At 40.6% G+C, this 17556-nt stretch overlaps 1 protein-coding gene across 2 annotated transcripts; it reads right to left on the bottom strand.

Annotated features, from left to right (window-relative positions):
• On the bottom strand, window positions 1–17556 carry CABYR (calcium binding tyrosine phosphorylation regulated). 2 transcript variants are annotated; one of them, XM_056138096.1, is made up of 5 exons: window positions 13945–17556; window positions 10398–10569; window positions 10253–10306; window positions 3941–4267; window positions 1–727 (listed from the first exon to the last, which is right to left on the bottom strand). In XM_056138096.1, exons 2-5 carry the CDS (start codon window positions 10543–10545, stop codon window positions 120–122), a joined length of 1137 nt encoding a protein of 378 aa, XP_055994071.1. In that variant the 5' UTR covers window positions 10546–10569; window positions 13945–17556; the 3' UTR covers window positions 1–119. The 2 variants fall into 2 exon arrangements, with proteins under 2 accessions (XP_055994071.1, XP_055994072.1); XM_056138097.1 differs by lacking the exon at window positions 13945–17556 and adding an exon at window positions 12648–12683.

The following is a 17556-nucleotide window of genomic DNA, read 5'->3' as shown; positions in this document are numbered from 1 at the left end:
TCATTGCATATCTCAATTTAATTTTTTAAAATATCTCAATTTCCAGGTGAACAAATCAAAATGTGGAAAACTCAGGTTAGGACCCACGTACTGTGGCAGGCAGCTTTACCTACCAGTTTTTAACTTTCTGTTCTGCGAACATGGGCAGTAGTTACAGTAATTTCTCCAGCAATACCGTAACTTCCAAAGGGGGCAGGTTTTTCCCCAGATCCTGTACCTTTTTGGGAAACCTTTTTTGCTACATCTTCTACTGGGAAAGCAACAGAAAGAAAAACTGGACTTTGTGGTCTGGGGCCCTCTTGCCTGCCTGTAGGCGGACTGGCATTCTGGGGAGTAGGGACATGTTTCTGGAATTTATGTTCTGCAGGGACAGCAATGGGCACTGGTACTGCAGCATATCTCTTCAAGGCTTCCGACTGTGGAACAGGATGTCCAGGAAGCGTTTTCCAATCCTGAGCTTCCTGAACATTGGAGCCTACTAAAATAAAAGGTGGGGCATTGGTCTTCTTGTTGTCGTCCATCATCACATAGGTTGGAGAAGTAACTTTCGGTGGATGCTGCAGAAACTGTGGTTCCTTAGGATTAGATAAATAGAGGGTTGCTTGGGGAAAAGGCCCAGGTGCAGGTGGCGGTGACGGGCGACTTTGTTGATTCATATCAGTTAGACAATAAAGGGTCCACATGTTAGAATATGGTGGTGGTTGTCCTGCTTCACTTGCTGCTATTGCTAAAAAAAAAAAAAAATTTGCAGGCATTAAAGGTTTGGTCTCTGTATCAGGCGCTATGCACAGAAATGTCTTTATAAAAAATGGATACATACAAAACAACAGTAGTAATATGTGCAATAAAGCATGCTATAGAGAGGGCTAATTAAATTATGTTTGGTAATGTGAAAGAAGACTCTACAGTTGGAAAATGAGGACAATATTGTGTTAGCAGGTGGCTGAGGAAGCAACCACATTCTAAGCAACTGTTTCCAGGTACTCAAATTTAGATAGAGCTTCTGCGGGGAGGAAATGGAGATTCAGCAATACTCTTGTTTCAATCAGCTGAAGTGTATTATATTAAGCCACTGGGGAAAAAAGTTAATGCATCTGCACAGTGATATATTTTTCTTTACTGAAAAAAGTCAACACAAGGCATCTTTTGATCACAGAATCAAATATTCCTGGCCTTTCATGGGCACCATTATCTCCCTCTAATTTGTGCTGTATGCAAAGCATCAGATCCCATTTAAGACTCAGAATCCCAGGGTGCACCCCTTTTAGGCAAGGCTTGGAGTCAGTTCCCAAGAATTATTATGGCAAGGTTGACTTCCCATTTAAGAGAGAACCAAGTTCTCTCTTACAAGAAAATGGGATTGTGGAGTAAATTTCCTGATGGAGGTGCTGCAATTTGCCGGGATGTGCTGAACTTTTTGAACACTACCAGCTGACTCTAGTGCAAGTTTTTTTCTTTCCCCCTGAAGAAAACATTATGCATGTGATTAAGTGGCAGTGCTTTCGGTAGCTTCTGACTCTCAGTTGATCTTTTATAAAAACTATGTGCAAGCCTAATCTTTGCTTTTTACTCTTTGTCATTGAAGTTTTAACAGTATCTAAAACATCAAGTACTTAAAAACAGAAATCTGATTTGGAAGTGCTAGTTAAGCCGCAAGTATGATGCCAGTCCAGTTTCCAATACTGCCCCTTCAGGCTGTGCAGATTCTCAATCACATTGCCAGACAGAATTTGATCTCTAAAAAATACCTGCTTTGGTAACATTTCCCTATCATTCAACTAAGCACTGAGAGTTTCTGCAAAAGGAATGGGGGAGGTTTGGCTCATGCACATGCCATTTGTCCCTAAAGAAAGGACAGCTGAACCTGGTTATATGGGGCAGAAGGAGTAGCCCTTCACTAGATCGAGATGGAGATCAGATCCTGTTTCACAGGACTAAAACATAGATGATAGCAGCCAAGAAAGCAAGTAGCTTGCTCTGGGCACTTGGCAGAGGAAGGGATGAAAGAAGCCAGTCATCTCAGAACAATGTGTCCTTTGTTCTTGAAGTGCCTGTCTGTCCTTTCTGCTGCTATCTCCTTGCGGCCTGTGCAACAGAACTTCCATCTGACTTCTCTCTGCTTTGGGGCTGCTGTCAACTGCAGTAAGCTCCCCAGCAGGAGATGATGCTTGATCCAATTCCCCAAACCTGGTTGCAGAGCTCTCCTGCGTGTGAAAGCAGTCAACACACCACCATTTATTTAACTTTTAAATGCCATAGCCTATAGAAATGCATTGTTGTTGTTTGGTTTTTTGTTCATAGTTGAGAATTTTTGTTCATATGCTTTTTAATGTTTTAAGTATGCTTTGTAGCTAACAGTTTTGGTGATATAATTTGAAAACCATTCATCTCCTAAGAATAAAATACAACAAAGCCATTAAGTAAGTTTGACATTTGAAATAACCTCTAAAAGTATAGACATTTGACCACTCTGGGGAACCAACCTATGTGTTTACCTGAAATTGATGTCACCTGAAATAAAATCTTTTATTTGTAAATACAACTTTCTTACCTGGCTTGACCAAACCTTCCCCAGGTGCTTCCTCCTCTTCTGGTTCTGTAGGACCTTCTGCTCCAGTAAGGTCTTCCAGTTCTGCAGGACCTTCTGCTTCAGTAAGGTCTTCCGGTTCTGCAGGACCTTCTGCTTCAGCAATGTCTTCCGGTTCTGCAGGACCTTCTGTTTCAGTCAGGTCTTCCGGTTCTGCAGGACCTTCTGCTTCAGTCAGGTCTTCCGGTTCTGCAGGACCTTCTGCTTCAGTCAGGTCTTCCGGTTCTGCAGGACCTTCTGCTTCAGTCAGGTCTTCCGGTTCTGCAGGACCTTCTGCTTCAGTCAGGTCTTCCGGTTCTGCAGGACCTTCTGCTTCAGTCAGGTCTTCCGGTTCTGCAGGACCTTCTGCTTCAGTCAGGTCTTCCGGTTCTGCAGGACCTTCTGCTTCAGTCAGGTCTTCCGGTTCTGCAGGACCTTCTGCTTCAGTCAGGTCTTCCGGTTCTGCAGGACCTTCTGCTTCAGTCAGGTCTTCCGGTTCTGCAGGACCTTCTGCTTCAGTCAGGTCTTCCGGTTCTGCAGGACCTTCTGCTTCAGTCAGGTCTTCCGGTTCTGCAGGACCTTCTGCTTCAGTCAGGCCTTCTGGTTCTGAAGGACCTTCTGCTTCAGTAAGGTCTTCTGGTTCTGCAGAACCTTCTGCTTCAGAAAGGCCTGGTTCTGCAGAACCTTCTGTTTCAGAAAGGCCTGGTTCTGCAGGACCTTCTGCTTCAGTAAGGCCTTCTGATTCTGCAGGACCTTTTGCTTCAGTACTATCTGCTGCAGTAAGATCTTCTGGAGCAGAAGGTAAGGGGGCAACAGATGATCTTACAGATTCACCTGAGTCAGTTGGCTCTGCAGCTTCCTCCTGCTCAGACGTGCTATCGCTCGTCTCAGTGGTATTCATTTCAGGGTGCAAAGACTTTTCAGAAACTACTTGGTCTGCATCTGGGGATACCTTTTTAAGCACTGAGGAATCTGCAGACTCTACCTCTGGTGGTGACTGCTCATTTTCAGAACTATGTTCTGAAATTTGCTCAACAAGAGTAACTCCTTCTATCACAGGCATACCATTATAGATAGATTGTATGAGGAGAGTTGTATTTGCCTGGGAAGGAGACTCAGGAGCTTGATCAGCAGCAGGAGGTTCTTGTTCATCCTGCAAGGGGCATGATAATGGTTCATTCTCATCGTCTTTAGAGTTAGAACCCAAATCTATTTCAACAGATACTCGGTCCACACCCTCATTAGTTACCTCTGCAGAATATTTTATAGACACCCTTTCATCCTCAGAATCGTTCTTGAAAATGGTAGACATACTTGTTGCCACATCCACCATTAAAACGTCAGATTCACTAGAATTAATAGGTGAAGTTTTACCTAGCATCTGTGCAGCAAACTGAGCTGGATCCGCAGGCACATAAGCCAATTCTGGAGATGGTGATGTAGGTGGGGTGGAACTCTTAGGGGTGGCTGGTTTTGAAGGACCACAAGTTGCTTCAGTTTTCTCCTCATCTTGGAGTGGAACATGAAATGATGGGAACTGAGTAGTTTTGTTGTTAGGTGATGTTGCACACATATTGTCCTCTGCTGTGTCCGTAGATTTTTCCATCCGTTTAGGTTCTTCACAAATTAAAGGTGCTCGTTCTGACTCTTTAACACTTTCTGTTTTCTTCTCTTGTGTCGCTCCTTCTGACCATTTCTCTACTAAAATAGTCATAAAAGTTAATATATTATTTGTCTAAAGAATTTTTAAGAAAATAGCAAAAGAACAAGCATACACATGTCAAAATACAGATTTTTGAGTTTTGTTGGAGTCATGACCCATAAGCCCATCTCAAGTTGAAAACATTGTTAAATAAACAAAACCATGAATTGGGAGATAGCTGCCAAAGGCCAGAATTAGCCACAGAATATGATACTGCAGTTTCTACTAAGTGCAGATCATTTTCAGACCATCTTAAAAAGTCAAAAATTCTGTAGACCAAGAAGGTAGTACAGAAGCTATTTGCATTGTATTTGAACACTTCAACTACAACCCTGGTTCCATCTCTGGTATTGTATATGGCTCACTGAACACCACTGGAGACAAAAAAATCAAAAGCTTCTAAATCAAACTATCGTAAGTTGAAGATGTATATACATACATTGCTTTACTTTCTGTGATTCAGTATGAGTAGAGCGTTTGCCTAGCATGTGGCCAGATTCACTAGAATTAATGGATTCGATTCCTTTGCCCCTCTTGGGAGAGCCCGGCAAGCTACCGAGAGTACCCACCCACATGGCAAAGCCTGGCAAGCTACCAGTGATGTATTCGATATGCGAAAAAATACAAGTCTCACAATGGATATGTTACTGGTTCCCGCACAAGCAAATCGGTGAACAACGGGAGGACAGTGCTACAGTGCTACAATGTTATTTAAAATTCTGAAGAATGAGATTTCTTGTAAAATAGCATTGTGTCTCCTACCTTATAAGTTGTTTTAAATGACCAAAAATATTCTAAATTGCCTAGCACCAAATATGTACTCCATGAATTTTATCCCCTTCTTCCTACTTTTCCTCACATAATTGATGGACCTAAAAACTTTGGACTTAAAGTATCATCAACTTTCTAATCTCTCTTCAGTGATTCATTTGGATTAATGAAGAAACTTTCTTAAGACGAAGAAATGAGGGCATTTTTATTGATTCATATGATTGTAAGATATTTAATCAAAAATGGAAATACCAAGAGTTTTATAGCATGAACTGCTTTGGAAATGGGCATACATGTTTGAAAAACCTGCGAGAGGCAGCCCTGAGGGGATGGAGCAATAGCACAGTGGGTAGGGTGTTTGTGTTGCACGCGGCTGACCTGGGTTCGATTCCCAGCATCCCATGTGGTCCCCTGAGCGCCGCCAGGGGTAATTCCTGAGTGCAGAGCCAGGAGTAACCCCTGTGCATTGCTGAATCTAAACCAAAAAGCAGAGAGAGAGAGAGAGAGAGAGAGAGAGAGAGAGAGAGAGAGAGAGAGAGAGAGAGAGAGAGAGAGAGATCAGGCTTCGAGAGCTGTAAGTGCCAGAAAATAGGGAAATATGAGATGACAGAAATCAGAGAAAAGTGTGCTCCCAGATCTTATTCTTCCTACCCATCTTCCATCAGCCAAGTGAATGAAGTATTTTTTGTGCTGACAATCAAACCCGGAGCCTCACAGATGCAATGCTTATGTCTACCACTTAACTGTGTCCTCATCCCCTTCTGCAAAAGAAGTCAAACTTCATTGGAGATGGGTAAATGCTATTGGTCCTATTCTAGCACCTACCAAATATGAGGCTCCTTCTAGAAAAATAAATCCCAGAATGAAATGTTTAAAAAGACAAGGCTGAATAGGAGTGCCACTTATTTCCCTGCTTCCTAAGTATTGCTGCTGGCAGTGAGCTAATGAGCTGGAGGAAGCCAGTTCAGGCTCTTCCTGAGACTCCAAGAAAGGCTAGAGAAGGAGCTAACAGTAGACACTGGACTCAGTGACAATTTGAGATCTCATTTGCCACTTTGATGAAACCACTGCCATCTACACTGCGTAGTGAAGAGATCAGAATTGACATAATCTGGGCTTCCGGTTCTGGCAGTGAACTAATGAGCTGGGAGAGAAGACAGCAGTCCCAGTGAACATTCTTAGGAAACACGCCTTTCATGTACATATCTACTATCTTGGAGATGAGGATGAACAATGAACTAGAGATAAAAAATTGTTTTTGCCCATTCCACCACATTTTAATACCTGGTGCTGTCTTCAGGCTGTTTTAGTCTCCTGCTAACGAAACTGAAAGATCAGAATAAGAAGTAGCTGATACAGGCTCAGCAATGTTTTGTAAATTCCTCTTATTTAAGTCATTGAAACCCTGGAAGAATCTCAATCCTGGGAATCAGTAGCACGTAGGGTATTATTGGTGCCACCATTCATGTACAAAACAGGAATCCACATCAGGAAAGTTCTCTTTAAAGGAAAGAGAAGATGGTACCTGTTGTATGTACATTTTTATTATAGATAACTGAACAATCATGCCAACAAATTTACCCAGAGTTCCCACAGGAAACAGCAGTTGGGGAATTAAACCAGTCAGAAAGGGAGAGGATGTCACTAGGGGAGGAAACGCCTACCAAGTGGGAACCTTCATTTCTGTGTATCCCCAGATAGCCTCTCTCTGGCCCAGAGTGATGCTTTCCTGAATACAGTAGATTTATATAGTCATTGTCATTGTGATAGAATGGAATCCAATGGATACTGATTGTTTATTCAGGGAAAGAGAAAAAAACATTTTGGGATGCCAATAAAAGGCAGACGGATAAGCCAAACTCTTTATTAGTAATGTTTAATGCTGTATGTCTGGTCACATCTTTTTGTTTCCTTCCCCTCACCCTTGTAAAATAGAAGAAGCTAGTTTGTTAAAGACTGCTAATTTGTATTCTGTTACCCAAAGAACCTTCTCTTTCTACTCCAGTCAGGCTATGAATTTACTTTCAGGATGGTCTCTATAAGCTTTGTCTGTTTCCTTGATATAATTACCCCTACCTGCTCCAGTAAGAACTGAACTTTTTGTCGGGGGAGGAGGCAAGCTTGGGGAACCATATATTGTGCTGGGGATCAAACCTAGATCAGCTACATGCAAGGCAAGTGCTCTACCTGCTGTACTATCTCTCTGGCCCCAAACTGAAAATTTGAGATTCAAAATGTTAACCTAGCTGGACCAAAATCCATTTTAGTCCACTTGCGAGTGAAATGCTAGGCAATTCTTCAGTAAAATAACCTCAAAGGCTGCTAGTCAGTTATCTTCTTGGATAGAGACTCACTGAATTTATCACCAATTTCAAATTTTGCAAGTTAGTACATCACTCTGCAAGACCCTCAAACAGACCCCTGCTAGAGAAGACAAAGCACACAAGCCATAACAACTTATTCTGTGGGGGCTGGGGTGGGGCGAGTGAGAAAGGGAGGGAGGTAGGTAGAAAGCGGGGAGGCGGGAGGGAAACCCTGCAGGGAAGCACTCAATTACTTCTGATGGGAACCATAATGGGGAGGGCATTTGCCTTACACAAGGCCAACCCAAGTGTGATCCTTGGCTTCCCATATGGTCCCCGGAGCACCACAAGTGCAGAACCAGTAGTAATCCTGAGCACTGTCGGGTATGCACCCCCCAAAAAATATCCCCCCAAATTACTCTTGAAATTCAACAGTGACTTTCTTATCTGTTCAAATGCTGACTCTGCTCTGTTAATCTTGCTTTCTTTGGGGTCTTTTGCGTGATATGCCTATACTCTCATCCTAGGTTACTCCTGGTTTCTCCATCTTTTGGTTATGAAGCAGTGTTAAAAATGGCTGAAATCTCAGCAGGCCCCCTCCACGTCTCTGCTGGCATTTCCAACACCTCTGTCCCCGTCCCTGGGGCTGACCTCCCAGCTCATGCCAGGGCACTGCTCTCCTTCGCAGTGAATCCCAGCAGCCTGCATACTTTAGTTATGTCCTGTGCTTATGACTGCCTTTACAAGAATAAGAAAGATCTGTATATTCCTAGCTTGCTAAGGCATATTTTTATTTTGCTTGCTTTTTTAATATTTGTTTTATTTAAATTGTATATTCTATTGTCTAGGTGATTTTATTTGCACCTATAGATTTTTATTAAAATTTTTTATTTATTAAAGCATACACCTAGACATTATTTTTTTCTTTTTCTTTTTCTTTTTTTTTTTTTTCTTTTTGGGTCACACCCAGCAATGCACAGGGGTTACTCCTGGCTCTGCATTCAGGGATTACTCCTGGCGGTGCTCAGAGGACCATATGGGATGCTGGGAATTGAACCCAGGTCGGCCACATGCAAGGCAAACGCCCTACCCACTGTGCTATGGATCCAGCCCCTAAACATTATATTTTCTAACTAAAATCCCACATTCTCTTTTCAAGATAGAGCACATTTTTACACACCTATTCGGATTTTCTCTTAAATGTTTCTTAATTCTCCTCTCCTCACTCTTACTAAATTGTATTATTTGTAGGATTTCTCTATTTCATGTTAACTTAAAGATGCATTAGCACAGAATTAACTCACAGTATTAATTTTTTAATTTGTATAACCACAAAAAAGGAAAGTAAAAAGAAATTCAACTTAACATTGATTTATAATTTTGGAAAAATTCAGGAGTTTAGCTTTAATCATCTATAATATAGGTGTATAGGTGTCACCACCTCCACAATAAAAATTAAAATGTTTTATTTCATATATGTGGGACATAAAGAAATATAATAAGGAAACAAAACATGGCCACAGTCATCATAATTGGAGACTGAGATTATACAGGAGGAGGTGTTGTCTGGAAGGGGCCCTAGGAGACGGGTGGAGAGAAATAGACACTCTTGATAGGTGTGGCACTGGAATGATGTATGTATGAAAAGCATAATTAACAGTATTATAGATCTTGGAACCATAATGAAAAACGATTAAGGGGAAAGGAAAGAGGTTGGCAACTTGCTGATCTTAACCTTTCTCTGAAATCTCCAAAGTATTGATCAGTCAGTACTGCAGAAATTAGTTAATTCCACACTGACCAGGAGTTTTCATTTTTTCCACAAGGTTCTGCCAAATGCTTTTCTTACTTTTCTTTTAGATATGCACCCATTCTTGGGATAATTATGCTCAACAGATCCTCCTTTATCCTCCCTGTGTCCTTTTTCATTATTGTGATCTTCCCAAATTTTCATCCTATGAATTTTTAACTTCCTCATTTTACCGTTCTGAACTTCATCATTTTCCTGTTTCATATTCACATAAAACAGCTGTTTAGGGGCCAGAGTGATAGCACAGTGGGTAGGGCATTTACCTTGCACACGGCCGATGCGGGTTCAATCCCTGGCATCCCATATGGTCCCCCAAGCACTGCCAGGAGTAATTCCTGAGTGCAGAGCCAGGAGGAACCCCTGAGCATAACTGGGTATAACCCAAAAAGCAAAAACAACAACAAGCAAAAACCACAGCGGTTTACACAAAGACCTAACTTTTATACAGATCTATGGACTATGATACAGATTCAGGCAAGAGGAGAACACTCTTGAAAATCTTCTCTTTACTCCATAGAAAAACTCTGGGGATATAAGGAAATACCATAAGGAAACAACAAATGCCCAAAGACAACAGAAAATGAGAACTGGTCCTTTATTGAAAGCCTGTCATTGTGGGGAGTGGTGTGGTACACTGGGACAATGGTGAAGGGGAGCTTGCAGGAGGATGTAGTGTGGGAATGTTTCAGGCACAAAAGCCTGCCATTAGCAATAGTGTAAATCATGGTGCTTGCTTAGACATTAAAAAAAAAAACTTGGGACAAAAAAAGACAGTTGTTGACATTTAATTACCTGTCCTCCAGCCAGAACTCTATTGAGGAGAAGGGGGACAGGTGATTAATCTTTTATTCATAGGAACTTTCAAAAACAGATATTATACAACTTTTAATAACTATGTATCTCAGTGTCAGGCTTTATTACTGCAACATCCAGTTCTTTTAAGGGACTTCCCTGAAAATAGAGCGTATTGGAGAGGATTTGATTCATATTCTTTAAAAAAAAAAAATTGCAGGCCTCATCCCGAAGTTTGAGTGCTTGCTGATAATGATTCAATAATTTTTAACTAATATTGTTGAATTCTTACCACGTAGGTTACTTACCTTTAACCTGATGAAATAGTTTAATCAGATCTTTCATGTCCAGACACCCATTCTCTGAATGAATAAATATATGAAATCAGGCACATAAAATCCCAATTTAAAAATGCTTTCTTTTCAAAGCAACAAATATAAAGGAAAAACAAACCTTCTCTAAACACAATAAGTTCTTTAAAATAACATGCTGCAAACTGGTTGATGTTTGACGGGTTGACTTTGAGAACAGCTCGGCTTACTCCCTCCAGCAGAGTCTTGAGGCCATAAGGTATGACAAGTCTGGGCTTTGAAGAAATCATTTTGGCAGGATGTCTTTATCTCAACTATAATGAGAAAAAAATAAAGACTTATACATAGTATGGTTTTCAGTAAATGATTTGTTATAACTATAGTTTCAAAGAAAAATTCTATCTTAAGGAAATGTTTTAGCTTCAAATCTAATCTCTAGGTATTAAATATAAATCAGGATAATTCTCGATAATCAAAAAGAAAAAGGCAGAAAACATATTACCAATAGGTGGCTAGGTGAAAACAAACAATCTTTCATTATGAAAGATTTCCAAATCCCTCCTAGGAATTCCAGCATGATATTAAATACAAAGACCACCTCTTATATAAAATTCATCATTTTGCAGGGTTAAATATTTTAAGAAAGTTCAATTGTGTTCATCTAGTACCCGTTCAAACCATCTTGCTGTACATTCATCAATGGTTACAAATCAGTTTCTCTAAGAAAATGTCTTCACTCCTCTATTTATTCCCATTTATAATCTTCATGTATTCATTTTAGCTTTCAGTTTATTTTTTGACAGCCGGGTGGGCATGTTACTTGTGGTAGTATTATGCCACACAGCATATGAACTTATCTTTTTTCCCATTTATTTCCCTAAACCTACCTTAATTTCCTCTCCCTTCTCCCCTCCCTAGTCCTGCCTTTCTGAATTTTAAGTGGTACCAAGGGTATTGCATATTATGACCTGTAATTCTCAAGAGTTGTGGAGGGTTCCATCTGAAACTGTCAGAGGTGTATGTGTGTGTGTGTTTGGGGAGGGGGGTGGTGGGGAGGGGGGGAATGATTTGAGAAGGCTTAGAAATAAAACAAAATATGTACGGAAATCAGGTAAGTGTTAAGGAAAAATGTATGGAAGGAAAACAGAGAGACTCCAAATAAACTTAGTACTTCACTTTGTAAGGCAGTTACACCACCACTGCCTTCACTTTGATGAAATGAGATGTCAGGGCTGGAGATTTAGTACAGTGAGTAAGACACTTGCTTCGCACACAGCTGACTGAGGTTCAATTCCTTGCACCCGGTATGGTCCCCTGAGCCCCACCAGAAGTGATTCCGGAGCACAGACCCAGGAGTAAGCTCTGCACATACCAGGTGTGGCCCCCCAAACAAAACAAACTTTTTTAAAAAATGCCAATTTGTATCAAATTATTTTCACAAAATGGTAAGCAATTGTTGATTCAGTTTACATTAGATAAGAAAACAAAATCAGCTGTTTGGGAGAATCACAACTATTCTGGACATTGAGACCCAGGAGGAATTTCTCCTCTGGGTCCTCACTAAGAGAATAGTATGATATAATGAACCGTGTCCTCAACAACATCCCTCTAATAAATAGAGTAACGAGTTTCATGGGGCTAAGTGGCACCATTTAACTTCAGCAATTACCAAAGGGCCAACCCCTTAAAAAAAAAAGTGTGTCACTACAAAAAAAAAAAAATCAAAACCACTAAGAAAAATAAGACTGTAAGTGTATTGACTCCCTTGCTGAAAACCTACTCTCACGGCATCATTTTAACAGCTTTGTTCAATGCAACCATCTTTTACCAGGAAGCCTGAGTGCTCATCCTGAAGCACTTTGCAAGTTTTCCACATTCGTATCCTATGTGCTCGCTCCCATTGCACCCCAGCGCTGGAGCAAACGACAAAACCCTTTCTAGAGGCGGGACCGCGGGTCAGTGTGGGACCACCCCCCTCCAGCCCCTAATCGTCGTCCCTGCCAGGTCAGACCAATCTGTGGCCGTGGCGCAAATTACAAGTCATTTGAAAGTGAGCTGATCCTCCCTCTCCAAAGCTCCCGGGTCAAGACCCCGCATTTAGAGTGGACGCATCTGATGACCCATGCATAGGCGCAGGGAGTGCCCCTGGACCCGGGGCTCCAAGCCCCAGAAGACTTGAAGGAGGCGCCCAAGAAGCCCACTGGCTCACGAGAGGTGGGCTCCAGGGTCCCGCGGCTTGCTGTTGGGTGGAGAGCACAGGGACAGGCGGCAGGGCCCCCCTCCTGGGCACCTCGGCCTTTCCCCAGCCTGGAGGACGATAGACCGGGCACCGACTGCCTAACGGCCACCCCTCGGGCCGCAGAGGGGAGCCTCCCCGCCCGTCAAGCCCCACCTTCCTTCCGGCTAAAGACGTTGCCCCCTTGCCGGCGGCTCCTGGGAGAGTCCGCCGCCCCGAGGCTCCTTTTATAGCCCCGGGGACGTCAGCGGTTGCGTCACAAAGCCCGCCCCACCTCTCAGGCCCCGGAATGGTCAGGGGGAGGGGTGTGGTCTGGGCAGCCGCAACCAATGGGGGGCCGAGGACGACAAAGGCCGGAACTCTGCGAGCAAGGGGGCTGTACTTCGCCTTTTCGAACAAATTGAAATTTGCTGTTTCCAAAGAGTCTGGAGACCCTGAGACGATCCAGTCTCAAAGGGAGGGCGAAGTAACAGATTCAGAGCACTTTCATTTTGCTGTCACCTCTCTTCACTAAGATGCTCCTGTATCTTTTCGGCCGCCCTTTCAAGTAATTTCTGCTCCAGTGCACACAGCAAACATGTATAAACAGAATGAATTTTATGCAACTCGGTTCTTTTTTCTCTTGAGAAACCTACCTGTGAAAAGTGAATCTGGTATGAGGCCCAAGCTCCGTTTCTCCTTGCTTGAAATATTTTAGGTATTCTTTCTTCCCCTCTTCCCCACCACTGCCCTCCAAAACCTTGCCATCAGCAACAAGTTGCCAATGATTAAAAGGTGTGAAATCCTGGCTCAGTTGTAGCAAAGTCAAGGAGTGTTGATCATCCAATACCCATTCTTTCACCTACTTTGGATAAACAACTGTGCTAGATATTCTATTTAACACTAATGCTTAATGGATTCCAAGCAGCCTTCCTTGTCATCCACGTTCAAATGTTTAAAAAGCAAGAACTGTTTAACCATTTTCCTTCCCCAATCCCACTCCCTAAGTTCGTTTATAAACTGAAGGGAAAATGCTAAGGCTCTGTAATAGGTCTGTAGGTGATGGAATAATTTTGTCCATCATTGCTCAACTGTTAGAGTAAAGGGAAAGTATGGCTGCCGTGATTTCTGATGCTTGGTTTATGACATTTGGTGTCAATGGAATTAGAGACATTTATGGTTGTGTGATCTAACCTTTGTAGATTCTCTTGTACACCAAACTAGGCATTAGGTACTCAGAAATCGTTTACTCTTTCCACATTTGTTCAAGACATCCTGAAATGCAAATCATTACAGTGAAAACATTTAATGAAAAACCATTGTCCATTACAGCCTTTTCTTTTCATCTTTTCAATCATGAGATCTTACAAAAATATGAAACTCTTATACTTCACTGTTTCCTTTGCCACAGTGTTTTTCTCTTTTCCCCATCTTTAACTTAGACATCACAGAAGTCCACGGTGGACCAACTTACCTCCCACTTTTTGGTTTCCATTTGACTCTAAACCACTGGGCTGGAATACAGCCACTCCTGCTCCTCTGTTCCTTTACTCATCAGTGCAAAGTATCAGACATTCTTCCAGCCATCATTTTCACCAGACAACCTTCTTCTTGATAACTCAGCTAAGAAGTATCCTTTAGAAATCAGTGAGTTAGAAGCATTTCTTCAGTGGCCCCATGATATATGCACTGATGGAGCATAACTTTGGTCTATAAAATGTTTATACTCTCCCGGAGGCAATGTTTCTTTAATTTAGGCTACCTACATTGTAATCATCCCCTAAGTAAAATGTCTTTCCTATGCCTTTCCCTAGAACCCAACTGAACCACAAGCTGAGTAGGGTGGCTCTTGGGTGAAATTAAATGGAACCCAAATATCACTGGGGTTGAAAGTGTGTCATTTCTATTTGATGTCCAGTCAACTAGTTGATAAAGTTTAGTTCTCTTGTTCCTTTTCACCACAAAGTTAATTTACAATGTGCTCAAATTTTTTTTAATCACATTTCGGGAGGAACACATTTTTGTTTTCTTGCTCGCCCTCAGCTTTTTCTCTTTCTGGATTTCTTCTTCCCAACTTCTAAGTCTCTTCCTCTGAGAGGACTGAGATTTTTTTCTATAAAACAAAAAATTATGTATCAAATACTAAACAGCACATTACTGTGTATATGCATATCTTTGTAGGTTCAAGGCAATATTTGAAACTTGCCACTATTTCCTCAATGATGCATGTAACTAGGACCGTTTACACACACAAAAACCACATGTGAATTTGTATGCACATAAACATACATAAAAATAAAATGCATTTTAAAAATCAGAAGTGCACTGTTCTTTAAGTTGGGAGAAACATGAAAGTGCAAATTTTATAAATAATTGACTCAATATCTGACAATAAGTATTCTAATTTTCTTTGACATCTGATAGTAACAATTATTCAAATTCTTTTAGCCACTATATGCTACAATAAGAGTACCTCTCCCAATAATAGTACAATTTTAAGTATACTATCCACAGAGGTGTTTATCACATTGTTATCAGACCAAGCCTCCAACTGTGTCTAATTATAAAAGTGTTTTCAGAGTACATACAATCTACATCAGAGATTTCACTTATTAGAGGCACAATCTAGTACAAAAATATATTTGACACTTAAATGACATGATCCATTGAAGAGTCTCCAAATAAGGAAAGCAGAGGGAATGAATTCAACATGAAAAAGCACACAAAGATGCAAAGAGTTCCACTTTTATATGATTATTTTCTTCATCAGCCAGGGGTAAGAAAACAACTTACACCAAACTTAGTTTCCAGGCATATTTCCATTGTTCAAAAGTCGGATAAGTCACAGCATATGGACCATAACTTGGGAATTATTGAACTGAAACGGGCTCAGATTTCAGTCGCTCTAACAGCACATTGTACTTGCACTGTGTTTAAATGTACTTGCATTGTGGTTTGGGTAGAATCTTAAGAATAATCTACAATGTACCTTTTCCATGTCTCCATGTTCATGGAGACTGTACAACAGACCCAGGGGAGACGGTTTATAAACAGACCTGTGCTTTTGACCATGTAAAACAATTCCACTGGATGATATGGAAAAGTTTTCTATTTGGTTTAGTGAGCTGAACAAAAATTTATTTGAAAATATCTAAATCTCTCTGAAAAAAAAAAAACAGATCTTTTAAGCAGTTAATTCAGAAACTTTTAAAAATTTTTTAAAAGTTCAGGGCTTTATGTAAACTTTGAATACTGAGTAGAAGTTAAAATATTTTAACTGAAAATTCAAATATGTATGAACTCTGAAGATTCAGTAAGTGCCACAAATCTGAGAAGTTTGGCACATACATTTTAGCTATGAAAACAACAAAATGGCACAAACCATATTTTGAGATTCATTATGTTCTTCCTTGGCCTTGAGAAAACCAAGGCAGTCAATATTTTAGATGCTCTTCTCTTGAGGAAGCATCGATTTTGTCTCTGGATCTACTTATTATCTGAGTGTAGTATACAGGTGCTCTCAGAATAGTATCTAAAATTCACACAAAATTCCTCTTAGGACAGAAAGCTAATGTTAGTAAGTATCTTGGAAGTGAGGAAACATCGAGACAGTTGGCCAAAGCCAGAAGCATGACCAATTCCAAAACTGACGATTGCTTCAGAGTCAGACTCCGGAGGTTAAACCTACCAATATTCTAGGTGCTTTACCCAGGGTGGACTTTTGAAAGAAATTTCGACAAGATGTTTCTTGATCTTTTCCTGACTGTGGTCCCTGCTGACCTTGTTTCCTTCCTATGGTCTGTCTGTCCTACCAGTTTGCGCCCTCGTCTTGTGCCATGTTCCCCCATTTACACAATCTCCCCATGTGGCCCTCTTGGAATATCCTAGGACCCCAGTTGAAAAACATATCGAAAAGCTGACATGGCGTGTGATCATGCTTCTATCCTAAAGTTCCATAAATAAATGACACCCTGATATGGTACTCTTCTAAAGTTCTTTAAGAAGTGATTTTAAGATTGAGCTTATGTTAGAGAATGCTTCACAAATTTGAGAAGTTTGCCACATACATTTTAGCTGTGAAGATAATCAAATCTATCATGGTAGATCAAATCTCACAAAATGCTGTTTTTAAGTTAGTATCAATTATGGGAGAAATTCTTGAAATGTGACAGGAATTTATACACTGCAAACACACATGGGCAATACTGGAAATTAAGTGACAGTAAAAATTATTAATAAATGATTAGAAAAAATTCAATCCATATTATAATATCAAATAACCTGAGCTAAACGGGAATGCTTAAAGCCTGGCAGCCCATTGCCAGATATCCTTGGTCTTCAAAATTTGTGAGGCAAAAAAATAACTTAATTCAAGAATAAACTTTCAAGTAATTTGTTAAAAGATTCCTAAAACTTGGCAATTAGACAATTTATCAGAAAGATAAACTCTGAAAATGTTGGTTTTTAATAGATACGATAAACAGTTACACTTTGGGTGACAAAACTATCTCCTATTTCCTTCTATTTATTGGCTGTCAAAGGGAAAAAAAGTTTATCATTTTGAGATGTTCAGTAGATAACCTGATAAAAATATTTTGATATAATTTCAGCTAAAAAGCACTTTTTAAAGAAGGAAAACATGGAATTCTTGACCATGATTATTATTTTTTTTATAGTAGAAGAATATTCATTCTGTCGTCATGGTCCTGTACTCTCTTCATTTGTTGTACTCATAATGGGAATAAGTCATTGAAAGAGGTGAATTTGCCTTTCTGTGCCTGAGTTTCACTGTCTGGAAAAGAAAAATGAGTATCTGTGCTACATTAGTAACAACAGTAGTTAGTGGGTCAAAGTGAATCACTAGGGAATTGAATCAAATTGAATCAAAGTGAATCACTTATTTTTTTCGAAACGACAGAAATGCTCTGTCATGAAACTGTTAATAAGTTCACAGGTGCCCCTTGGCGCCTCCCAACATGCTGACGTCAGGCGTTCCTGCGAGACCCCAGGTTGAACTCTGACGTTGATTTTATTTTAAAAATGATAAAGCACAAAACTAAAATGTTTGCACAAGGTCACTTAGCCT

The sequence above is a fragment of the Sorex fumeus genome, unplaced genomic scaffold, assembly GCF_029834395.1.
Source record: "Sorex fumeus unplaced genomic scaffold, SorFum_2.1 ptg000128l, whole genome shotgun sequence".
Lineage (NCBI taxonomy): Eukaryota > Metazoa > Chordata > Mammalia > Eulipotyphla > Soricidae > Sorex > Sorex fumeus.
The sequence above is the reverse complement of the archived record's forward strand: the minus strand, read 5'-3'. Positions and strand labels throughout refer to the sequence as shown.